Source organism: Chiloscyllium plagiosum, unplaced genomic scaffold (genome assembly GCF_037043375.1).
Source record: "Chiloscyllium plagiosum isolate Xiang-an unplaced genomic scaffold, Cpla_swu_hap1 HiC_scaffold_47, whole genome shotgun sequence".
Classification (NCBI taxonomy): Eukaryota; Metazoa; Chordata; class Chondrichthyes; order Orectolobiformes; family Hemiscylliidae; genus Chiloscyllium; species Chiloscyllium plagiosum.
Window position 1 is genome coordinate 27,965,471 of NW_028270185.1, and position 26,779 is coordinate 27,992,249.

At 47.7% G+C, this 26,779-nt stretch overlaps 1 protein-coding gene across 1 annotated transcript; it reads right to left on the reverse strand.

Annotated features, from left to right (window-relative positions):
• Positions 1-8,218: 8,218 nt before the first annotated feature.
• LOC148136030 (beta-1,3-galactosyl-O-glycosyl-glycoprotein beta-1,6-N-acetylglucosaminyltransferase 3-like) lies at positions 8,219-24,688 on the reverse strand. The gene is made up of 2 exons (XM_087983929.1): positions 23,806-24,688; positions 8,219-8,755 (listed from the first exon to the last, which is right to left on the reverse strand). Exons 1-2 carry the CDS (start codon positions 24,571-24,573, stop codon positions 8,219-8,221), a joined length of 1,305 nt encoding a protein of 434 aa, XP_087840055.1. The 5' UTR covers positions 24,574-24,688.
• Between the last annotated feature and the right edge of the window lie 2,091 nt (positions 24,689-26,779).

Here is a 26,779-nt window from a genome sequence, read left to right on the forward strand (position 1 = left end):
CAGCCCATCCTGCCTTCCTACCACCACAACCACCAATAACCCCCCATCCTCCCACCACACCCCCCATTAAATAATCCTGATGCTGTCCAGCTACTCAGGCCTTGCCCCGAATGGCATTGTTACTCCCCTACCTGGGGAGACCGCTCTTCCGCCCTGTCTCATACTCTGCCTCTTTGTCCTCTCACCCCTCCATCTCTCTCTCTCCTACAACAGCCCCTTCCCCCCCTCAAGCCCCATCAAACACTCCCCCTCTCCCTGGCTCTCTCTCACCACCTCCTTGCTTCCCATTCCTCCGCTCAAGAACTCAGGGGCATGGCTACTCCGCCTTCCCTCTCAGACTCACAACCCCTGGGCTGAAGGACATGGTGAGTATGTTCAGAGACTAACTGGTCTTTTGACTGCTGTAATGCACAGCAAGATTCCAGTCTGCAGCCAACCGATCACACATTCAATGAGAAAGGTACTTTATGCCCCTTCCACTCATCCCTCCACCCCCTGGCCTGGTTTGGACAACAGTGAGGGTAAAACCTGGGAGAGACAGGGGAAATGTGTATCCTACTGCATTAACTGCATTTGGGAAGTCCAAATCTTCCCAATCCCCCTTCCCTGCCACTGGGACAGAGCAGAGGGGCCAGGGAGAAAGAGGGAGAGAAAATGCATTGAGAGAAAAAGAGAAGAACCAACAGATAGAGAGAGGGAGAGAGAATGAGATAATGACAGTCAGAGGGAGGGAATGAGAGAAAGAGAGTTCAAGGGAGGAAGAGATCGCAAGTGAAAATCCCAAGGACAGAAACAAGATGTCAGGCTAATAAAAGCAAGTATATTATCTCCATTCTTTATCTACCTTCAGAGATTGGTGTACATTCACCCCAAATCTCTCTAATTGTCAATGCTTCCCAGGGTCCTATTGTTCATCGTGTATTTCCTTGTCTTGTTTGTCCTGCTCATGTGCATTACATCACCTCACCTCATTACTGCTGTTTCCTCGACATGAAGGATTACTTTCTGTTTAGAGACTTATTGTTAAGTTTCACCATTTTATCATGAAATTCAGTGGCACTGCTGTTACTGAGTCCCCTTTATCCATATTCTCTGAGAGTGAGGGACAACTGGGGGGGTATATGGGCCAAACACATGCAAATGGGACTATTTAACAGTGAAAACTGAGTGGCATCATCAAATTGGGCCAAAAAGCCTGTTTCCATGCTGTAGACCTCTAGCACTCTATAAATCCTTTACAATCACAGCTCCATCTCCCTCTGCTTGACAGTGACTATCACCCACACCCCAACGCTCACCAGCTGCTACTGAAGTTTTCCACTGAATCTTGTTGAAACAAGGAAGACTCCACATCACTCCCATTTTATTTCAGAATTCCAGGAATTGCTTTTCTTGAGTCAATGTAATGTCTCATGTTTTTGCTTTATCCTTTATAGAGGTGAGAGAAATACACCACACTGTAATATCGAGTCCAAATAGTTGGCAACTTTTTGATCCTTTGATCACACAAATACTCAGACACCAGCCCTGCATTATCTCAGTGATCAGAGCTACTTCTTTCCATCTGAAATGAACTGATTATCCATAATCCAGGAATGAAATAAATGATTAATAACCAACCAATTAATAAAGTTAAAATTTCAGAATCATTTCTTTTTTGAAATCAAACTATAGCAGCTTCACTGTAACAAATGGGTGTAAGTGGTGGGGGAGAGAGAATTAAATGAGCTGCTGCACACACAAACAGTACTGTAGGAAACTAAGGTGTTGATATTTGGGGAATAATTAAATTGTGATGTAGTTGGACTGGGGGAACCTCACTGGACTTGTAATGCAGTGACCCAGGATACAAATACCGCAATTGGCAGAATTTAATCTCAAATAATTAATCCATCTGGAATTGAAAGTTAGTTTCATAGTCCCATTGCAGAACCTAACACCAATTCTGTAAATACACATCTGCTTCACTCATGTCCTTCACCAAAGGGAATCTGGGAATCTTACCTGGTTTGGCCCAGAAGTGTTTTCAGAAGACATTAAATAGTTCTGACTGATATATAATGCATGGTTAAAGCTGTATGTTTTAGACATGAGTGAGCAATGAAAACAGGAATGCTATTCGGTTTCAGCTTCGACATTGAAATTGGCAACACACACAATGAACACAGTAAAGTACTTCTTCCTAACAACTGGTAGCAAGACAGACATGGTCTCGGTTGTTTTTGCTGATTATTACATCACTTCAGTCCTAAATGTTGATTGCCCTTTAAACACCACCTTAAAGACGTGATTCAAATGGCAAAGACGGAGAACAGATTCTGACTGGGGAGCATCAGATTCGCATTAGCAATACTGGGGACCAAATTCGTCAATTCGTGAGGAGATGGTCAACCAGACTAGACCTGAAACTCGCTTGAAGGGAACCAGTAAGAGAGAACAACTTACTTGTGTCCCACTCCTCCAATAGATGGAGCCTAGAAAGAGAGAGAGAAGAGCAGTCTGGCAGACAAAGGGATGAATAATTGTGAGGCAGGGAGAAAGACAAGCTTACCATGGATCTACAGGTGAAAATGGAGTTGGCTGTGCCTGAAGCAGCCCGTGTCATGACCAGGGCCTGGGTTGTGGAGGGTTGATACAAACTTAATGGGCCAAATGGTCTCTTTCTGCAGTGTAGGGATTCTATGATCTTTGACAAGTTGAGTGATGATCACAGATAAGTACCTAATGCAATTAATCATTAAAGCAAACATTAAAAGTTAGAGCTACATAAACCCTGTTAATTGAGCTAAACGTTGAACTGGGAACTGAACTGAACTGCATTGCCAAAGAATCATCAATCTTGGAGAGATGGAACATGAAGATTACCAGGACGGTACCAGAGCTGGAGAACTTTATGTAAATTTGTTCACAAATGGGAACATCATTGGTTGGGCCGGCATTATTTTCCATCCCCAATTGCCTAGAGGGTAGTTAAAGGTCAAGCACATTGCTGTGGGTCTGGAGTCACATGTAAGCCAGACCAGGTCAAATGGCAAATTTCGTTACCTAAAGCACATGAGTGTATCAGACAGGTTTTCACAACAATGTTTTAATGGGGAAGACTCCTTCCTTTTCCACTGAAATTGAATTCAATTCCCACCATCTGCCACGATAGGATTCAAACTCATATCCCCAGAACATTGACTCGATTTTTTTCTGCCCTTGCCCAGTCCCTTCCCACTTCCACCTGTGATTCCTCTGATGCCTTACTTTGGTTCTGGATGCTGCCAGGTTTATAGTGTTGTCAATCACAGGGACCCTGTTTCCAAAACTCATACAACTTTCACGACAGAATAATCATCTCAATCCTTGTGCTCCTCATGTTGTGGCTCAGACTGGGAACACTTCACAGTTCCCATCTTCATATCCCGCAGTTTGACCTACACAGCTGTCCCACAGCGACAAATCACCTTTGGGTGTAGAAGGTTGGACTGGGCAAGGAATGGGAATTTTAATCAGTCACTAAGTTAGCTTGGAAATATCTGCTGCGCATTATATTCCATCTGCTAATTCCTTCCTCACTCAATGAAGTTGCCCATATCTTTGGTCCACAGCCTTCTCTCCCACTCACTGTAGATCTTTTCAGTGAACCTTGAAACATTACATTTGTTCCCTTCAGCTACTCATTGCTATCAATTGTAAGTGCCTGTGTCTTTAGCAGTGACCCTTCAGGCAGCCCCACTGGGTACTAACTCGAAGAAAGTGAGGACTGCAGATGCTGGAGACCAGAGTTGAAAAGTGTGGTGCTGATAAAGCGCAGCAGGCCCGGCAGCATCTGTGGAGCAGAAGAATCGACGTTTCGGGCATAAGCCCTTCTTCAGGAATGAGGCTAATTTGCCAAGTTGGCTGAGCTAAAAGGTGGGGGGGGGGGGAATTCGGGGGAGGGGCGCTGGGAATATGATAGGTGGAAGGAGGTGAGGGCGAGGGTGATAGGCCGGAAAAGGGGTGGGGGCGGAGAGGTCGGGAAGAAGATTGCAGGTCAAGAGGGCGGTGCTGAATCTGGGGTTGGGACTGAGATAAGATGCAGGGAGGGAAATGAGGAAGCTGGAGAAATCTACATTCATCCCGTGTGGTTGGAGGGTTCCTAGGCAGAAGATGAGGCGCTCTTCCTCCAGGCGTCGTGTGGCCAAGGTCTGGCAATGGAGGAGGCCAAGGACCTGCATGTCCTTCGCGGAGTAGGAGGGGGAGTTAAAGTGTTCAGTCACGGGGTGTTTGGGTTGGTCATTGCGGGTGTCCCAGAGGTGTTCCCTGAAACGTTCCGCCAGTAGGCGGCCTGTCTCCCCAATGTAGAGGAGACCACAGCGGATCCAGTAAATGATGTGTGTGGAGGTGCAGGTGAATTTGCAATGGATATGGAAGGATCCATTGGGGCCTTGGAGGGAGGTGAGGGGGGAGGTGTGGGCGCAAGTTTTGCACTTTTTGTGGTTGCAGGGGAAGTGGAGTGGAGGTTGGGCTGGTGGGGGGTGTGGACCTGACGAGGGAGTTGCGGAGGGAGTGGTCTCTCCAGAACGCTGATAGGGGTGGGGAGGGAAATATATCCCTAGTGGTGGGGTCTGTTTGGAGGTAGCGGAAATGACGGAGGATGGTACATGTATCTGGAGGTTGGTGGGGTGGAAGGTGAGGACCAGTGGGGTTCTGTCCTGGTGGCAATTGGAGGGGCAGGGTTCAAGGGCGGAGGAGCAGGAAGTGGAGGAGATGCGGTGGAGAGCATCGTCGACCACGTCAGAGGGGAAATTGTGGTCTTTGAAGAAGGAGGCCATTTGGGCTGTTCGGTAGTGGAATTGGTCCTCCTGGGAGCACATGCGGCGGAGGCGAAGGAATTGGGAATATGGGAGGCGTTTTTACAGGGGGCATGGTGGGAGGAGGTGTAATCTAGGTAGCTGTGGGAGTCGGTCGGTTTGTAGTAAATGTCTGTGTTGATTCGGTCGCCCGAGATAGAAATGGAGAGGTCTAGGAAGGGGAGGGAGGAGTCTGAGACGGTGCAGGTAAATTTGAGGCTGGGGTGGTACTAGCTCATTAAGCTGGAAATGACCTTGTTTACTGCCCACCAGCTAGTCCTCCACCCTCCAGGGCACAGCAAACACCGTGACATTCATGGTACAGTCTCTCTTAACATCGCAATGGTGTCACGAACCCACAGAAAACCCACAGAAAGCCTAGATGAGGGAGGGAGGCAGAGAAGTGAAGGGCAAAGAGAGAGAGAGAGAGACACACACAGGGAGAGAAATAGGGAGACAGAAGAGGAGAGACAGACACACTGTCTATGCCTATGAGGGAGAGAGAGCTGTGAGGGCTCACTGGGCTGAATACATCCCTAAATGATGAAACAAAATTCAGAGACAGATCTATAGTCAATGACAGTGTGGGGATGGCATTTCAAACCCATGGCCAAAGGAACAATGATGAGAACAATGTCAAGGTGAGTACTTCTTCTGTACCTAACACCATTCTGTCCCTGTCCTGGGAGTTTTTGAATAGGATGGAGTGGAGGGAGATTTACTCTTATCAATCCCAGGATTGTTCCTGCCCTGGATGTATACAGTTGGCATTACATGTGGCATTACAGAGGCAACATTTCTCTTTGTATAGCTTCTGCTGTCATTGCCCTGTCAATTTTGGTGGGAGATGGATAAAATGGAGATGTCTGAGTCCTTGAAGTTTGAAGCAAGCTCCATTAAACAATCCCTGGATGTTAGACTAACACGGGACATTCACACACATAGGTCAGCTTCCGTCATTTGTACAGAAACCACCCTGAACCCCTTGATTAGATTCCAGTCTGAAACTCACTCCTGCATATCTGGTATTCTTTATACAAACCACCCCGAGACCATCACTTAGATGTGGACATTATTGCAGTGTTCTGATTTCTGTTCATTAAACAGCCATCATCATTCTCACTCAGTCCCATTTAGTTCCCATTTCTACAAGTAGATTCTATCTCATTTGTTTTCTTTTTGACTGTTTTCATTTCTATCTGCATCCAAATGATATCCAGTGTCACTATTTCCGGTGTTAGTGTCTATAGTTAAAACATCTGACATCGCAATGTCCAGCATTACACTGTCCAGTGTCACAGTCTGATCTCACAGTATCTAGTGACAGTGTCCAGAGTGACAGTGTTGTAACCAGGGTGACCGTGTCAAGCGTTGGAGTGTCCGGACTGACTGTCATACAGGGAGTGATAATGTCCAGAGTTATTGTGCCTGGAGGTACAGTGTCTGGAGTGACACGGGAAAATGAAGCTGAACCAAAACCAACCTCCCGATCACTGGATTTGCAACACAGTGACATTCAACCGTTCAATGACCCTCAAAATCGTTCAATTGTTCCTTACCAGAATTTACAAATAACAGATCTTGGATATCAAGTTTATAACTTAATAAATTGTTAATTTCTGATTATGTCACTTTAGCAGAACACAGATGATCATGAACCCACGCACCCCTCCAATTCGCACACCAGCAGACAATTAAGAGATAAACTTGTTTAAAATTTTAATTTGCCAGTTGATAACAGTTTCAATGATAAATAGTAGGCCATCATGAAATCCTTTGATGCTGGGTTGTATTACAGGTACAAGAACTATACACCATGTTTGAACTTAAAGTCACCAGTCAATGCGAACAAATTCTGCAGACCTGTGGAGACTAATACTCATTCCCGAAGACTCACATTCTTATCTCAGACCTTTTAACAAGTTAACAACTGGGGAAATAACGAGACAAAGTCAAACCAAAAAGAAGACCAGACCAGTCCAGCAACTTCCAAAGAAGCACTTCCTCCAAGCCCAAAATCCAGTCAGAGCGAGGTCACTCATGGTTTTTGCTTTCTTTCTCACCATTCTCTGTGGTTACCTGCCCGGCAGCATTCCTCTTACTGACTGACCCATTCAATATCCATCCAGCTGTCAGTACCTGAGCAGAACTACATCTCGGTGCTGAAACGTCTGCTGTGTTCAGAGAGCAGTAATTCACCTGCATTATCTTTCCTGGCCAGATCCTAACAGCAAACATCAGTCTTTTGTCTCTCTAGTTTTTTTTTAAAGAAGAACTAGCCACTGTTCAAACTTCAATTCTCAATTTGGACTCACAGTTCCTAACCAAAATGAGAAAAATAAAAAAATAGTGATGGTCACAACACTGATCTTACAGTGTCCAGCTGTACAGTGCAGTGTTCCAGTAATGCAGTGTCCACTCGTGCAGTGTTCCAGTCATGCAGTGCTCACTCGTGCAGTGTTCCAGAAATGCAGTGCCCACTAGTGCAGTGTTCCAGTAATGCAGTGTTCCAGTAATGCAGTGCCCACTCGTGCAGTGTTCCAGTAATGCAGTGTCCACTCGTGCAGTGTTCCAGTAATGCAGTGCCCACTCGTGCAGTGTTGAGTATTATTGGTGGATGTGTCCCTGTGAGACTGGGCACAAATAACCCCATCGACCTGTGGCCAACCACTTCAACTCTCCCTCCCACTCCACAATGACACTTCCTGCACCACCAAATCCAAGCTATCTGATGACTGGAGGAAGAACACCTCATCTTCTGCCTTGGGACCTTCAACCACATGGCATCAACATTGACATTACTAGTTTCCAAATCTCTCCTCTTCCCCCCACCTCATCCCAGATCCAACCCTCCAAGTCGGCTCTCCCCTCTTGACCTGACCATCTTCCTTCCTAACTATATGTTCGACCTTCCCCACCGACCAATCACAATCACCCCCCAGCTGGATTTACCGAGCACCTTTTCAGCTACCTTCCCCAAAAGCCCCACCCTCACTCTATTTATCTCTCAACCCCCTTAGTCCTCCACATTCCTGATGAAGGGCTTATACCTGAAACATCGGTTCTCCTGCTCCTCGGATGCTGCCTGACCTGCCGTGATTTTCCAGCACCACACATTTGACTCTCACAGTAACTAATGTTACAGTGCTAAGTCTCACAGTGCCCAGTGTTACAGTGGATAGTATTAAGGTATCCAATCTCCACAGTGCCCAACACTATAGTGCCCAGCCTCACACTGTCTAGTGTTACAGTGGCCATGTTACAGCATGCAGTCTCACAGTGCCTGGCCTCCACAGCAGCCAGTGTTATAGTATACAGTCTCACAGTGCCCAGTTTCACAGTGCCCAGTCTCTCAGTGTTTCCGATGTCTCACCCACCATCTCTACCACCATCACCGAGGTTTAATCTGTCCCAACCTCCAACACAGCCCCAGTTTTACCAAGTGTCCTGTTTCGGAGATATTCCTCCATGCACTGTACTGCAGTGTTGTCCATGTTGGGGTCAAACTTATTTGCAAAAAAATATCTCTGACGGACCACCCACTGTAGATCTCCTGCCCCATACACACAAACCAAGTGGCGATACCTTCCCGTGCAGGGAGGGTATAGGGCACCCCTCGCAACATCACCAGCCTCAAAGGACCACTTTACTGCCCGGCCAAGTGTCCTGGTGGCTCCTTGGGTGTATGGGATGGAGCCGGGTACATTGGGCATTCTGTGCAGGGTAGCCCACACATGCTCGTCCGGGCTGTAGGTATCCTCTGACCACTTGAGGAAGGCCTGGATCTCGGCACTGTCAAACACATGGCCGACAAACTCTCTGGAGGCCATGAAGTAGGCGCTGCCCACGAAGATGGAGGTGCTGATGTTCGGCTGGTCTTTCAGTTGCGCCGTCAAGACGACTTGGTCGAGGGTATCGTGGTGGTATTGCCAACGTTTCTAAAAGGCAAGCACAAGAGAGAGTGAGAGAGACGAGAAAGTAGAAATGATAGCTTTTCAACTTCGCCTATGGCTTTTTCCCTCCCCAACTCCTCTGCATTCTCCTCGCCCCCAGCTCCAGCAAGATCCATACACACTCCTTCTCTCAGTTACTCACCTTACAGTGGAGAACAAGGCCATTCAGCCCCTCAGGCCTTTCTCACTCCTATTGCCTATTGCCAGTCACCTGTCTATTTCCCCATATCCCTGCCTCCTAAACCATCTCCCAATGCTCATTCGCTGAGCAAACATAAAACTCATCCTCAAACACTCCCAGTGCATCTAGCTCCAAAAATATACTTCAAGCTGTGCCCTCTGGTCATAAAGGTTGAGAGCACCAGAAAAATAAATCCTTCAGCCCATCGTGTCTGCGCTGGCAAAACAGGCTCCTTGCAACTCCAGTCTCATTTTTCCAGCACTGGGAACATTGCACTGGTGAGGCATGAAAGGCAATGGAGACACTTTCCTGTGGTCATCAACTCCTGGAATGGGACTTGAACACAGAGCTTTTGCCTTAGAGAGAAGAACATGGTGTGCAGGGATATAGTTCTTTGAAAGTTGCATTGCAGATAGACAGGGTGGTGAAGTAGGTATTTGATACCTTTACCTTCATTGGTCAGTGCATTGAGTATAGGAGTTGGGATGAAATGTTGCAGCTGTAACAGAGATGGATAGAGCTCTGAAAGATAGTGGAATCAAGGGTTATGGGGATAAGGCAGGAACAGGATACTGATTGTGGATGATTAGCCATGATCATAATGAATGGTGGTGCTGGCTCGAAGGGCCGAATGGCCTACTCCTGCACCTATTGTCTATAAGTAGGAGTATCTTTGACTATCTCTGATATGCCTTTGCCATTACCAAGTGTGATCTATTGTCTGTAGAGGACATTGGTGAGGCCACTTTTAAAATACTGCATACACTTCTGGTCACCCTTCGAAAGAAAGGATGTTGTTAAACTTGAGAGGGTGCAGAAAAGATTTACCAGGATGTTGCCGAGATTGGAGGGTTTGAGCTACAGTAAGAGGTTGAATAGGCTGGGGCTATTTTCCCTGGAGTGTCGGATGCTGAGGGGTATCCTTACAGAAGTTCATAAAATCTGGAGGAGCATGGATAGATGTTGAAATGATCAGCCGGATGATAGTACACTTCACACAGCTTCCTTTATCACATACATGCAAGAAGACTCAACCAGCCGGGTCAAAGCCCACCCTTGCCTGGAGAGTCTGAAACAGGCAGTTGCAATCACACTTTTACACACAAATCAGCGTTCCCTTTTCATGAATTACATTTTGATTTCAAGCCTTAGCAACACAACTGATCAATCAGATCCTGATCTAGGTATATGACGTTTAGCATTAGATCATTGACCTTAGACTTCTACAACACCTGTTGAGTGTTGTTTCGGTCTTCCTGCCTTCTCACTTAACTGGAGCCAGTTTCAGTAAGCTAGCTAGCTTGCATACATGCTTGGCTGCACTTTTCTGTTGCTGCTCAGAATTGTTTAGCTGACCTCCTTTTCTGTTCTTGCCCCATTTTGATTCCTTCCACGTCGGCTGTATAGCCAAAGGTCTTTTCCCAAGGATGGGGGAGTCCAAAACTAGAAGCATAGGTTTAAGGTGAGAGGGGAAAGACCTGAGGGGTTACGTTTTCACGCAGTGGGTGATGTGTGCCTGGAATGAGCTACCAAGAGGTGGTGGAGGCGGCTGGTACAATGACAATATTTAAAGGGCGTCTAGATGTGAACATTAATAGGAATAGGTGAGAGAGATATGTGCCAAAGGCTGGCAAATGGGACTAGGTCAGATTGGGATGACTGGTCAGCGCAGACAGGTTGAACTGAAGGGTCTGTTCCATACTGTATGATGCTATGACTCCATGCTCTCTGGTTATTGAGGTTTAGAGCACCAAAATAATAAGTTGCCCTTCAGCCCGTCGTATCTGCACTGGTCAAAAAGACAAGCTCCGAGCTATTCTCATCCCATTTTGCAGCACTTGGCTCATACTCTTGAGTGTCTCACAATAGCAATGAAGACACCTTCCTATGGCCATCAGCTCCTGGAGTAGGACTTGAATCCAAAGCTCCGCCCTCAGAGTGAAGGACACCACACATTAGATTTTCTACAGTATGGAAACAGCCCATTTGGCCCAACAAGTCCACACCAATCCTCTGAAGAGCAACCCATCCACACCCATTACCCTACCCGATATTTACCCCTGACTAATGCACCCGAACACTATGGGCAATTTAGCACGACAAATCTACCTGGCCTGCACATCTTTGTGGATTGTGGCAGGAAAACAGAGCACCCGGAGGAAACCCACGCAGACATGGGAGAATGTGCAAACTCCACACAGACAGTCACCCAAGTCTGGAATCGAACCCAGGTCTTTGGCGCTGTGAGGCAACAGTGCTAACCACTGAGCCACCGTGCCACCCCTTCCACAAGACACAAGACACTTTATTTACATTGTGTCAAAAGATATCTTTTATCCTCGGTCCTTGTGGCATCATGCATGGGAAATATGGATCCTTGAGGAGAAAGTGAGGACTGCAGATGTTGGAGATCAGAGCTGAAAATGTGTTGCTGGAAAAGCGCAGCAGGTCAGGCAGCATCCAAGGAACAGGAGAATCGACGTTTCGGGCATGAGCCCTTCTTCAGGAACATCGAAACATCGATTCTCCTGTTCCTTGGATGCTGCCTGACCCGCTGCGCTTTTCCAGCAACACATTTTCAGATATGGATCCTTGGTTACCAAGGAAAGGATAGATTATCGATGGTATGCAGGAATGTGGATGGTGGAACAGGATCAAACGGGCCAATGGTCTACTCTTGTTCCTTGTATGTATGGGAGCAGATCTTTTTTTTTCATTCAACTTACATCGGAACTTGCCATCATCTCATACAAATGTAGTTTAGGCTTCATTTGCGTTTCAATTCCTCAGATCTCCCTACCATGCCTTTAACCCAAAATCTTTGAGGAGAAAGTGAGGTCTGCAGATGCTGGAGATCAGAGCTGGAAATGTGTCGCTGGAAAAGCGCAGCAGGTCAGGCAGCATCCAGGGAACAGGAGAATCGATGTTTCGGGCATAAGCCCTTCTTCAGGAATCCTGAAGAAGGGCTTATGCCCGAAAAGTCGATTCTCCTGTTCCCTGGATGCTGCCTGACCTGCTGCGCTTTTCCAGCAACACATTTCCAGCTTTAACCCAAAATCTTACATCTGCATTCCATTGCACTTGTACAATCGGTGAACAGTGAAGTATATTTCCTTGTCTTCATTACCGAGTGCTCACCCTGTACCCATTGAATAAACCTCACCCCAATCTCCTTTGTTCCAATGGGAGCATCGTTGACCTTTCCAACTGAGCCATCCAACTTAAACCCTGGCACCATTCTGCGAAATCTCCTCCCTGTCCTGAGGGCCCTCACATCGTTTTATAGTCACCGGAAATGACCACAAAATCCAACTGGGGCTAAACCAATTCGACATGCAGCATAACTCAACCATTTATTGGCATCAATGCCTCTATTTATGAAGCCTTCTGCTTTTCTACCCTCTTATGGCCTCCCCCATCTTCTAATGTTGATGAATGTTTATCGCCAGATCCCTCTAATCCTTCGCACTCTTTACGATTGTGCCATTACATTTCTATTACCTCTCCACATCCTTCTCCCAAAACATATCACCTTACACTCTTCTGCATTCCCCTCTGACTGGATGCTGTCTGTTCATTGTGGTGACTCTGGACAATTCACATCATCCTCACCATTTGCCAATCCTCCAGGTTTATCATTGCCCCGAATATGGGCATTTTGCCACATACTCCAAGATTGATATCACTGACATACTGAATAAAAGCAGTCGTCTATTTAGGGCTGAGATGCGGAAACATTTAACTTACAGGATAGTGAAGTTATGGAATTCTGTACCACAGAAAGCTGTGGAATTTGAGTCATTGAATATTTCCAAGAATGCGATTAACAAATATTTAGGTTTCAAAAGCATCAAAGGCATGGGGAGAAAGTGGTAGTATGGCATTGAGATAGAGGGTTAGCCAGGATCATATAGTATGGTGGGCCTCATGGAGGGCCAAATCATCTTCTCCTGCTCCGGGTCTTGATGTTTAAATGTCCCAGCTGTGTGGATCATTCCCACCTACCAACCTACCAACCTCTCGTCCAAAACAAGATCCATGAATCAGGGCTTGTATTGTCAATTTTGTTGTCCAGCCATTTTTATCTAGTGCCTAGTGAAACACTTCATTGAATCCAGTTCAGACAACATTCTCTGCATTCAAATTCTCACATCAATGCATGATACGAGGTTGGAGACTTACTTTTTGAAAACCTGCACTGGCTTCGCTTCATTAATTTGATCTAAGGCAGGTTGGTGCGAATTGCAGCCATAATACCAGCATGAATGACAAGTGCATGATATAAAGTAAACTAGGATCCATGCGGTGTGAGCCTTGGAGACACAGGTTCAAGTCGCTTCTGCTCCAGAGTTGTGCGATAACGTCTTTGAACAGTTTCATCAGTAAATGTAAGACCATTAACAAGTCGGGACAGGAGTCGGCCATTTGGTCCCTCAAGCCAGCTTCACTAGGATCGTGGCTGATTCAACATTCCTCAAGTCCATGTTCTTGCCCTATCCCCGTAACGCTTAATTCCCCAACTGAACAAGAATCTATCCATCTGAGCCTTAAATATATACAAGGACAGCTCTCTGTGGCAAGGAATTCCAAAGATTCACAACCTTCTGAGAGAAGAAATTCCAACTCATCTCAGTCTTAAACTGGTGCCCCTTTATTCTGAGACAATACCCCCCCTGGTCCTGGACTCTCCCATGAGGAGAAACATCCTTTCAGCATTTACCCAGTCAAGCCCCTTAATCCTGTCCATTTCAATGAGGTTACCTCTCATTCTTCTAAACTCCAGTGAGTAGAATCCTGTTTAGCCCTTTGTTTTTAAGACAATCCCTCCATAATGGGGGCAATCCCACTGAACATTTTCTCTTAACTTCCTCCAATGAAACAACATGTTTTCTTAAATAAGGTGACCAGAAGTGTTCACAGTACTCCGGATGTGCTCTCACAAGCACCTTGCACAGTTGCAGTAAGACCTCCTGACTTTTATACTCCAACCCCCCTTCAAATAAGGGCAAACATTCCACTTCAGTTCTGAAGAAAGGTCACCAGACTCAAAACATTGACTGTGTTTTCTCTCCACGAATGCTACCCGACCTGCTGAGTCTCTCCAGAAATTTCTGTTTTCGTCCAATATTCCATTAGTCTTCCCAATTACCTGCTGCCCCCATGTGCGAGCTTTCCATGTTTCATTCACTAGTTCCCCCAACTCCCTTTGTGTTGCAGCTTTCTGAAGCTTTCTCCATTTAAATAATATTCTATTCTTTTGATTTCCCTTCCAAATGAACAACTTCACATTTTCCCACATTGCACTCCATTTGCCAACATTTTTGCCAACTTAACCTATCAATATCTGTCTGTAAAGCACATAAGACAACATTTTTTACTGTAACTCGATTATACATGACAGTAATATATCAGCAAGGTTTGAGAAGGTTTGTAGCTCAGGTTGAGGTTCTAGATGTAGGTTTGCTCGCTGAGCTGGAAGGTTCACTGAAGATGTTGCCTAGTATGGTGACAAAACATCTGAAAATGAACCTTACAGCTCAACGAGCAAACCTACATCCAGAGTAATATTTCGAATCAACCTCAGAGTACAACGGTATCTTGATCAGATGGGCTAATAGGCCGAGGAGTGTCAGATGGAGTTTAATGTCGATAAATGTGAGGCCATTTTGGAAAGGCAAATCAGGGCAGGAATAATACACTTCATGGTAAAGTCTGGGGAGTGATGATGAAACAAGAGATCTTGGAATGCAGATTCATAGTTTCTTGAAAATGGAGTCGCAGATAGACAGGGTAGTGAAGAAGTCGTTTGCTACGCTTGCCATTATTGGTCAGTGCATTGTGTGTAGGAGTTGGGAGGTCATGCTGTGGTGGAACAGGACATTGGTTTGGCAATTTCTGGAATACAGCATGCAATTCTGGTCTTCCTGCTATAGGAAGGATGTTGTGAAACTTGAAAAGGTTCAGAAAAGATTTACAAGGATGTTGCCAGAGTTGAGTGTGGAAATGCAGGAGATTGGTACGAGATGTGGAATAATTATAGACATGATGGGCTGAAGGGCATCCTTCCGCAAGAATTCTTTAATTCTGTGACTGACGCAGAGGGAGATTAACTTCAAGGTTCATGTTATCAGGAGGGACACCAAAGCCCTTTCCTTAGCTGAGAGGTCAGAAAACTCTCTACTCTTTACATGAACTAAGGCATAACCTGTCTCCACCAATATCATAGCAAAAGTCAGCCATTCGTCCCTTCCAGTCTGCTCCACCATTCAAGGAGATCACTGCTCTTCTGGTTGCAATTTCAATTCCACATTTCTATCGGTTGCCCCGGGGTCCTTATCTTTTTTTAAAAAAAGGTCACCTTGCTCACCCTTTCATAACTTCATCAACTCAGCCTTCACAACTTTGTACAGAAGAGATTTACACAGTGCAACAGCCCTCTCAGGGGAAAATAATTCTGCAAGGCATTGGTGAGGTCACTTTTGGAGTACTGGGAAAATTTATGATCGCCCTGCTGTTCGAAGGGTGTTGTTAAACTGCAGAATAGATTTACAAAGATGTTGCCTGGACTGCAGGATTTTAGTTATAAGGAGAGGCTAGATAGGCTAGGACTTTTCTCACTGGAGTATTGGTGGGTGAAGGGTGACCATATAGAGATTTATAACATTGTGGGGGAAATCAATAAAAGTGATTAGCCCCAGGATGGGGGAGTCCAAACCCAGAGGGCATAGGTTTAAGGTGAGACCTGAGGGTGGTACAAATACGGAGCAAGTTGCCAAAAAGAATTGTTGTAGTGGGTACAATTACAAGATTTAACAGACGACATAAATAGGACAAGTTTAGAGGGATATGGACCAAACACAGGATAATGGGACTAGTTCCAATTAGGATACCTGGTTGGCATGGATGAGTTGGACGAAAGGGTATGTTTCGGTGCTGTAGGACTCTGACGATATCTTATTCTACAAAACATCTTGTCAAACCTACAAGAGAAAGCAATGTCCCATCAACCACCTTAACATGTCCCCTCAGAGAAATTTATACATTTCAAAAAGATCTCTCAGATTTCCAAACTTAAATGTGCAAAAGCCAATTTGTTCAACCTTCCTTCATAAGAAAAACCCTTCATTCCCAGGAAAAAGGCAGGTGAAACTTGCTGTCAATGTAATTATTTTAAATGAGAGAAAAATGTACAGACTGATTCTGATGTGGTCTCATCAAGGCCTTGTATGGCACTCTCTCCACCCCTCAGGCCTGGAAATGGACTCTACATTTTGAAGAAAAATGTCTGTGCTAATGGACTCTGGACTAGAAAGGACTCTGTTTGTTGGTAATTAACTGTCATATGGTTTGTTGGGCTTATCACCTGCACTGGAGGAGAAAGTGAGGACTGCAGATGCTGGAGATCAGAGCTGAAAATGTGTTGCTGGAAAAGCGCAGCAGGTCAGGCAGCATCCAAGGAGCAGGAGAATCGACGTTTCGGGCATGAGCCCTTCTTCAGGAATCTGCACTGTATTGTATGTCCCTGGGTCTGGCAGGCCTTACTGTGAGCTGGGAGGCTCATGGGTCGTCCTGAAAGCTGTCACCCCGAAAGCTGGAGGGTGGGTAGGCCATCCTGTGAACCTGAAGGTTGGTAGGCTGTCCCGAAAGCCGGACGGTGGGTAGGCCACCCTGATGACAGTCTCCCCGAGAGCTAGATGGTGGGTAGACCGTTCTGAGCACTGTCATCCTGAAAAGGGGTAATCGGGATGGGCTGTCCTAGAGGTGGTCGAAAGCTGTGTCAGAGCAACCGAAAGCCAGAAAGTGCGTAGGGGCGGGCTGCGATCCAGAAGGCTTGTGGGCTGCCCTGCACGCTGTCGTCCCAGGGAAGGGGACAGGCTGTCCTAGAGGTGGCCGAAAGGTGTGCCAGGATAGCCACTGGCCAGATTGCCCATCAGGGTGGGTGAGAGCCCAATGGTACGTAGGGGCAGAACGAGAGCTAGAAGGTGGGTCACTCCAGGTGGGTACTGGGGCGGGCAGAACTAGAGGTGGTCAAAAGGTGTGTCAGGGCGGACCGAGAGCCGGAAGGTGCATAGGGGCGGGTTGCTTTAGAGTGGCCGGAAGGTGGGAGGGATTGGGGTGGGGGGGGGGAGGCTCACTGGTTTTTTGGGGGTCTGTATTGTATGCTCTGTTTCTTACACAAGTGGACTGTCTTATATGTATGAATGTCATTGTTACTGTTTGTAATGATTGAAACTGGGATTTGAGGTTTTTCCTAATTTCCCTGAAAACCGGTTGAATGTCAGGGTTTGGGACTTGGCTTTGTCATTCCCCTCCGTTGTAAAATTGCTGTTTCTCTGTATACAGCTGTAAATGTAATTGTTTGTATAAACTGTGAATTGTTTAATAAAATATAAATAAACAGGACTGTCTGTTTCCTTCCTGGTGATGGAATATAAATTGTTAGGAGCAATTATAAATGTTGTCTGCAAAAATCACAAAGCTGAATCATGAAAGAGGAAGGGGAGTGTAGGTTAAGCTAGATATGCTCGTACAAACAGTTATAAGCATCTGTTTCCTGCTTCTGCAAAAAGAAAAACCACAATCAAGAGGTCATAAGGCTCAGTGTGGACGAAGAATGAGAGGAAATGTTGCTTTAGCAAGCAAGGAAGCAGATGGCAGTGAAGGAGGATATACGCTAACAATAGACCACAGAGGGATATGGTGAAATGGCCAAGCAAAACCTGTACTGTTACGCACAAGGCCAGATAAGGCAAGAGATAAACAAGAGGAATGGGCGCTGGGTTTAGAATAGTGGGAGGAGGGAAAGAGAAATGAATTGTATTAAGGTTTTGTACTGTGTGCCTACCTTGTAGACACCACTCTTGCAAGAGTATATCAGATGATACTGCTGCTGCAGATCTTGTCTTGGACTGAAATTATGAAGTGAGTGGGTTCTATTTCCCACATAAATTAAGATTTACACACTTGTTATTTTTCACTGCATCTGACACCTACACATGACATGGGTACTTGGGAAAAATAAGCATGACTGCTGTCGGGTGGTAGTGGAAGAAAAATAAACAGGCATGTCAAGGGATCTGCTCACTGAGCTGGCTCTAGGGGAGCTGGATCAGCATATGAAGGACTCTTCAATCCTCTTGAGAGGAGATTGACTTCGAAACAGCCTCAGTGTGTCTTATGTGCTGCTGTTGGTGTCTTCCTACTGAGGAGGAGTTTAATTTTAATTTATTTTTCATAGTTTGTTGTGATTGTTTTCTGGGGTTTCTTTCTGCTTATTTCTGTTAATTTGAAGCTGTGCTCAGCTGCACAGGCAGCTACTGCCACCACTGCTGCTACAGTCTGGGCCTGCTCCTGCTACTGAAGCCTGGACCTCGCCTGCACCCCTGCTGCTGCTGCCTGGCCTACCTACACCTGGGGGTGACTTCGACTGCTATTCCGAAAAAAAATAAACAGGACGATCAGATGTTCAGTTCACTCTGAGCTGGCTCTGAGGAAGCTGGATCCATGTCAAGGACTCCATGTGAAAACAAAAGAGTGAGTTGGTGACTGGATAATGGCCTCTGTGAAGTTATTCCTGATGTAGGGGTTTCCTGCTCCTCGGATGCTGCCTGACCTGCTGTGCTTTTCCAACACTGCTCTAATCTTGACTGAAATCTCCAGCATCTGCAGTACCCACTTACAGTCATAGAGATGTACAGCATGGAACAGATCCTTCGGTTCAACCTGTCCAGGCCGACCAGATATCCCGACCCAATCTAGTTCCACCTGCCAGCACCCGGCCCATATCCCTCTAAACCCTTCCTATTCATATACTCATCCAAATGCCTTTTAAGTGTTGCAATTGTACCAGCCTCCACCACATCCTCTGGCAGCTCATTCCATACACGTACCACCCTCTGCATGAAAAGGTTGCCCCTTAGGTCTCTTTTATATCTTTCCCCTCTCACCCTAAACCTATGCCCTCTAGTTCTGGATTCTCCGATCCCAGGGAAAAGACTTTGTCTATTTATCCTATCCATGCCCCTCATAATTTTGTAAACCTCTATAAGGTCACCCCTCAGCCTCTGACGCTCCAGGGAAAACAGCCTCAGTCTGTTCAGCCTCTCCCTATAGCTCAAATCCTCCAACCCTGGCAACATCCTTGTAAATCATTTTGGAATCCCTTCACGTTTCACAACATCTTTCCAATAGGAAGGAGACTAGAATTGCACGCAATATTACAACAGGGCCTAACCAATGTCCTGTACAGTCGCAACATGACCTCCCAACTCCTGTACTCCACACTCTGATCAATAAAGGAGCATATACCAAATGCTGCCTTCACTATCCTATCTACCTGCAATTCTGCTTCAAGGAGCTATGAACCTGCACTCCAAGGTCTCTTTGTTCAGCAACACTCCCTAGGACCTTGTCATTAAGTGTATAAATCCTGCTAAGATTTGCTTTCCCAAAATGCAGCACCTCACATTTATCTGAATTAAACTCCATCTGCCACGTCTCAGCCCATTGGCACACCTGGTCCAGATCCTGTTGTAATCTGAGGTAACCCTCTTCGCTGTCCACTACACCTTCAATTTTGGTGTCATCTGCAAACTTACTAACTGTACCTCTTATGCTCGCATCCAAATCATTTATGTAAATGACAAAAAGTAGAGGGCCCAGCACCGATCCTTGTGGCACTCCACTGATCAGAGGGCTCCAGTCTTAAAAACAACCCTTCACCACCACCCTCTGTCTTCTCCCTTTTGAGCCAGTTCTGTATCCAAATGGCTAGTTCTCCCTGTATTCCATGAGATCTAACCTTGCTAATCAGTCTCCCATGGGGAACCTTGTTGAATACCTTATTGAAGTCCATATAGATGACATCTACTGCTCTGCCCTCATCAATCCTCTTTGTTACTTCTTCAAAAAACTCAATCAAGTTTGTGAGACTATTTCACTATCAACCTAAGAACAATCCTTTACATGCTCTGAACCAAACTTACATTCTTCTGTTCACTCTTAACTTTTAAGGGGTATCCATGGTCACCCGCATGGGCCCCAACTATGCCTGCCTCTACATCCATCGGCACCATTCTCCACCTTTTCCTCCACTACATTGATGACTGGATTGCCACTACCTCGTATATGCATGAGGTGGTTGAAAAGTTCATTAATTCTATCAACACCTTCCAACCTGACCTCAAATTTACCCGGAAAATCTCGGACACTTCCTTCCCCTTCCTGGACCTCTCCATCTCTGGCAACCGACTAACCGCAGACATCTACTACAAACCCACCAACTCCCATAGCTACCTGAAATACACCTCCTCCCACCCTGCCCCTGTAAAAACACTATCCCTTATTCCCAATTTCTCTGCCTCTGCTGCATCTGTTCCCAGGAGGACCAATTCCACCACAGAACATCCCAGATGGCGTTCTACCTCAAAAACTACAATTTCCTCTCCCACATGGTTGACAATGACCTCCAGTGCATCTGCTCCATTTCCTGTACCTTCACCCTTGAACCACACCCCTCCCAATGCGACAGGGACAGAACCCCTTGGTCCTCACCTTCTACCCCACCAACATCCAGATACATTGCATTATCCTCCACCACTTCTGCCACTTACAAACAGACTGCACCATTAGGGACATATTTCCCTCTGCACTCCATCTGCATTTCAGAGACCATTCCCTCTGCAACTCCCTTGTCATATTCACACCCCCTAAAAACGCACCCTCCCCTCCTGGCACCTTCCCTGGCCTCTGAAAGAAGTGCAAAACCTGCACCCATACCTCCCCCTCACCTCCGTCCAAGGCTCCAAAGGATCCTTCCACATCTGACAGAAATATACTTGTACCTCCACCAATGTCATCTACTGCATCCATTGCACCCGATGTGGTCTCCTCTACAGCGGGGAGACAGAACTCTGACTTGTGGATTGTTTCAGAGAACATCTCTGGCACACCCACACCCACCAACCAATCCCACCGCCCCGTGGCTGAACACTATAACTCAATGAATTTAATACACGCCGTGACATCGAACAATTCTTCCGTCGCCTCCGCCTCCGAGCTGACTTTCATAATCAGGACTCCCGCCCACCTTCCGAGGACCCCTTCGCCCACCTCCAACACACTGCATCCACCTGGACACCCCGCGCTGGCCTATTACCTGCCCTCGACCTCTTCATTTCCAACTGCCGCCGGGACATTAACCGCCTCAACCTGTCGACCCCCCCTCCCCCACTTCAACCTCTCACCCTCACAACGCGCAGCCCTCCAATCCCTCTGCTCCAATCCTGACCTCACCATCAAGCCAGCAGACAAAGGGGGCGCAGTGGTAGTCTGGCGCACTGACCTCTACATCGCTGAAGCCAAACGCCAACTCGAGGTCACCTCTTCCTACCGCCCCCTTGACCATGACCCCACCCCACATCACCAAACCATCATCTCCCAGACCATACAGAACCTCATCACCTCAGGAGATCTCCCACCCACAGCTTCCAACCTCATAGTCCGGGAACCCCGCACTGCCCGGTTCTACATCCTTCCCAAGATCCACAAGCCTGACCACCCTGGCCGACCCATTGTCTCAGCATGCTCCTGCCCCACTGAACTCATCTCTACCTACCTCGACACTGTCCTATCCCCCACAGTCCAGGAACTCCCCACATACGTTCGAGACACCACCCACGCCCTCCACCTCCTCCAAGACTTCCGTTTCCCCGGCCCCCAACGCCTCATCTTCACCATGGATATCCAATCCCTCTACACCTCCATCCGCCATGACCAGGGCCTCCAAGCCCTCCGTTTTTTCCTCTCCAGACGTTCCCAACAGTACCCCTCCACCGACACTCTCATTCGTTCGGCCGAACTGGTCCTCACCCTTAACAATTTCTCCTTTGAATCCTCCCACTTCCTCCAGACCAAAGGGGTAGCCATGGGCACACGTATGGGCCCCAGCTATGCCTGTCTCTTTGTTGGCTACGTAGAGCAGTTGATCTTCCGTAATTACACCGGCACCACTCCCCACCTCTTCCTCCGCTACATTGATGACTGCATTGGCGCCACCTCGTGCTCCCGCGAGGAGGTTGAGCAATTCATCAACTTCACCAACACATTCCACCCTGACCTTAAATTTACCTGGACCATCTCTGACACCTCCCTCCCCTTCCTGGACCTCTCCATCTCCATCAGTGACGACCGACTTGACACTGACATCTTCTACAAACCCACCGACTCCCACAGCTATCTGGATTACACCTCTTCCCACCCTACCTCTTGCAAAAATGCCATCCCGTATTCCAAATTCCTCCGCCTCCGCCGTATCTGCTCCCAGGAGGAGCGGTTCCACCATAGAACACACCAGATGGCCTCCTTCTTTAGAGACCGCAATTTCCCTTCCCACGTGGTTAAAGATGCCTTCCCACGCATCTCATCCACATCCCGCACCTCCGCCCTCAGACCCAACCCCTCCAACCGCAACAAGGACAGAACGCCCCTGGTGCTCACCTTCCACCCTACCAACCTTCGCATAAACCAAATCATCCGCCGACATTTCCGCCACCTCCAAACAGACCCCACCACCAGGGATATATTTCCCTCCCCACCCCTCTCCGCCTTCCGCAAAGACCGTTCCCTCCGTGACTACCTGGTCAGGTCCACGCCCCCCTACGACCCACCCTCCCATCCTGGCACTTTCCCCTGCCACCGCAGGAACTGTAAAACCTGCGCCCACGCCTCCTCCCTCACCTCTATCCAAGGCCCCAAAGGAGCTTTCCACATCCATCAACGTTTTACCCATTCCTGATGAAGGGCTTTTGCCCGAAACGTCGATTTTGCCTGTCTTCGGATGCTGCCTGAATTGCTGTGCTCTTCCAGCACCACTGATCCAGAACTATAACTCCCCCTCCCACCAAGGGCATGCAGATTCTGGGCCTCCTCAATCACCAAACCCTTACCAGCTGACACTTGGATATTCCACCTTGGAACCCTGCAACCAGGTGGATCAATGTCGATTTCAGTAGTTTCCTCATTTCCCCACCCCAACTTATCGCAGTCCCAAGCCTCCAACTCAGCATCACCCTCCTGACCAGTCCATCTTCCTTCCCACCTGTCCACTCCACCTTCCACAACCTCTTCCCCCCCCAATACCTTCAACTATCACATTCCCAGCTACCTTCCAACCCCAGCCCCACACCCATCCCACTTATTTCTCAATCCCCTGGTCCACAAGCCTCATTCCTGATGAAGGGCTTATGTCCGAAACATTGATTCTTCTGCTCTTCAGATATTGCCTGACCCGCTGTGCTTTTCCAGTGCCACACTCTTGTCTCTGATCTCCAGCATCTGTAGTCCTCACTTTCTCCTACACTCTTAACCTACCGACATTCCTGTATACTCTCGTAATCAGTTTATATCCTTCCTTATCCCAGGCCCAGCCCTCTCTTTCTACCCCATCCCTTTCACCTGCCCATGTTCCCTTTCGCTCGTCTGCTCCACCCCACCCACTGTCCAATCACAGCCACCTTCGCCCTGCATCCATCAATCGCCATCCCACCCACCTTTCCCCAGCACCACACCCCCATTTATTCTGCAGCCCCTTCCTCTCCCCGGGTTCTGATGAAAGTTTCCGACCTGAAACGTCAATTGCTCTTCTACTCTGTTTTCAGCTCAACTCTCCAACTCCTCTATATTCCTTTGTACATTCTGAACCTCCCTCCATGCAATTGAACTGTTTTAACAACCCTGTCTCTCTTTGTACAGGCAGGAGTGAAGGACTGGAGGGGGGAGAGAGAGAGATGATGGAGGGAGGGAGGATGGAAAACACTTGGATGAAGAGAGGTCCAGCAGACAGGAAGGCAGTTACCTTTTTGAACCCTGGTGCAGGATCCGACTCAATCACGTTGGAGCCGTTCAGAGCTCTGAGGCTGCGGACTATCTCCCGGTTGGTCTTCAGGGGGAAGTCTTGGCCACACACATTGATGAAGTACCTCCAGGGGACAGGGCTCTCCAGCAGCTCCTTCATGCAGTTGAGATCTGCCTGAACTCTGCTCCAGCCAGCACAGGTGACCCACTCCAGCTTGGCTGCGACAAAGACATTGTGGAAACACGAAGCGATGGCCCGAACGGCCGCATGAAATTGACTCGGGGATTTGCGGTCCACGTGGATACAGTAGACGTTCTGTGGGGCGTAAATGCTCCGTAGAAGCCTCTCGAACATCTCAATGCTCTGGTGGATGACCATGGAGTAAGCCAAGGGGAAGTGTTCCTCCTCAGGACTCAGGGGGACAGTAATATACTTGCGGCCCCTCACAAACGATCTGCAATTTCGGGTCATGTTCAGATAATCTCCCTCAGTGACGGCTTGGTGCTTGAGGGAGACAGTAATGGAGTTGAGGAGGGCCCTTTCCACCTCCTGCCTGTCCCCCTGGATGATCTGCCAGCAGGTGGAGTTCTCCTCGACCAGCAGAAGGTGTTCCTGCATTGGACTGGCGCCTGGTTTCACCAGCCTGAGGGTCAGCCGGCCCCCTCCTCTATGGACCAGCAGCCATTGGCACAACAAGACCACACTGAGCACACACAGCGCTGATCTGAGGCACGACCAGCGGGTACAACGCTGGCTCAGCTTGGGCATAGCACTTTCCAGAGGGCAGTGTCCTCAGCCTATAGGCGATAGGTAAATGCAGATTGGATGCTCTCTGTGCTGGGCAGCACTGCCTCCACCAGGCCGTGGGGAAGGAGTGACTGCAATTTGCTGGAGAGGTCGCAGCTTCCAGTCCCCTCCTTGTTAGACACTTGTCTTCCCTTTCCCCAAGATTCAACAAATGACTCCGACTTTCACTCCCTCCCCCCCCCCCCCCCCCCCCCGGAACTGCTCTCCCTCTGGAATTCCTCTCTCACATTAACACCTCTCCCTCTCTCTGTGACCCCTTTGTAACCCCTCTCCCTCTATAACCCCTATCCCTTTGTAATCCCTCTCCTCCACTAACTTATCCCTCTCCCTCAGTAACTCCTCTCTCTCTTTCCTCCTCTCTCTGTCCCTCTGTAACTCCTCTCTCTCTCTCTCTCTCACTAACTCCTCTCTTTCTCTGTCCCTCAGTAACTCCTCTCCTCCCTCTCCCTCTGTCACTCTCTCTCTCTCGGTAACTCCTCTCTGTCTCTCTCAGTAACTCCTCCCGCCCTCCTCTGGTTGAAACCCAGCCAATGTTCCGTTGTTTCTCTGTCGGAGTCCGGGCTCCTCTCGCTCCTGTCTGCCTGCCTGACTACAGGCGTTTCCTTCCCCGGTCTCTGCTTCTCTCCGGCCGTTCCTGGACCGGTGTTGCCCGGGTGAAGTAAACGAGAGGATCGCGATGGTGTGCAGTCTGGATCGGAGAACCTACAACCAGAGAGACACAGAGCCAGCCAAGTCCTATTGGACCCACGCCCCAGCCTGGGCTGAGATGCTCTTTCAGGAAGGAACCTGCCATCGAGCCCAGAACAATGTGGGAGGGGTAACCCTTGGATGAAGAGAGACCAGGAGACGGGAAGGTGGTTACCTGTTTGTATTGTGACTCTTAACTGCCGTCTGGGCTATTAGGGATGGCCAATAAACACTGGCCTGGCTAACGGTGCCCCCATCCCATGAATTTATTTGAAAAAAAGTGGCAATAGTAAATCAAATTAAATCAAACTTCACCACCCTTCATCTCTCTCTCTCTCTAATGCGAAATTGGAATTATGGTGATTTGACCGTTCATAATAAAGCAGTGAACCTGAGCACAGCAAGTTGATATGAATAAAAAAAAAAATGCCCCTGGCCGAGAGTGGCTCAGAGGTTAGCATTGCTGGAGCACAGTGCCAGGAACCAGAGTTTGATTCCAGCCTTGGGTGGCTGTGTGGAGTTTTGCATGTTGTCTGCTTGGGTACCCTTCGGGTGCTCTGATTTCAAAGATGTTTCAAGTTAGGTGGATTGGCCATGCTGAATTGCCCATAATGTCTAGGCAAGGTGGGTTACCAAATCCCCACACACACACATACACACACAGCAGAACACTCCTGCGGGTTTAGGCAATGCTCAATCTAACGCAACATCCTGGTGGATCTCCTTTGCCCCCCCCTCCAGTACAATCACATCCTTCCTATAATGCGGTGACCAGAACTGCACACAGTATTCCAGCTGTGGTCTCACCAAAATCCTGTAAAGCTCCAACATGACACCTCCCTGCTCATGTATTCAGTGGCTTTGATCCTTCTTAATTCCCTTACCTGCCTGTCCTGCTGCCTTCACGGATGGCTGGACACACAAACCAGGATCTGTCTAATCTTCTGTGCTTGCCAGGATCCTCCTATTTAATGTGTACTCCCTTGCCATGTTAGTCCTCCGGAAATGCATGTCACAGAAATTTGGGCATTCAGTAGCACAGAATGGAGAAAAAAAATGACTGGCATCAAGAGCTAGCATCCTTTAAGCATTGTAACTGTGCCCACATACATTCCATCACAAACCACTCTGGGGAAAAAAGAGTTGCTCCTCAATCTTTAATTTTTTTTCCTCTGACCTTACAAACATGGCCCTGAGTCTGAACTCCCCCACACTAGGGAAAAGACCCTTGTCATTCACCTTATCAATCACTGTCATGATTTTATAAACTCAACAAGGTTACCCCTCAATTTCCTATGCTGCAGTGAAAAACACGTACAGTTCTGATGTGGATCCTTCAGAGAGGGGACAGAAAATGTTTACCAGGACGTTGCCTGGAATGGGGGATTTTACCTGTGAAGAAAGATTGGATAGACTGGGTTTGTTTCCACTAGAATGCAGGAGGTTGAGGGGTTTGTAAAATTGTGAATGGGCATGGATA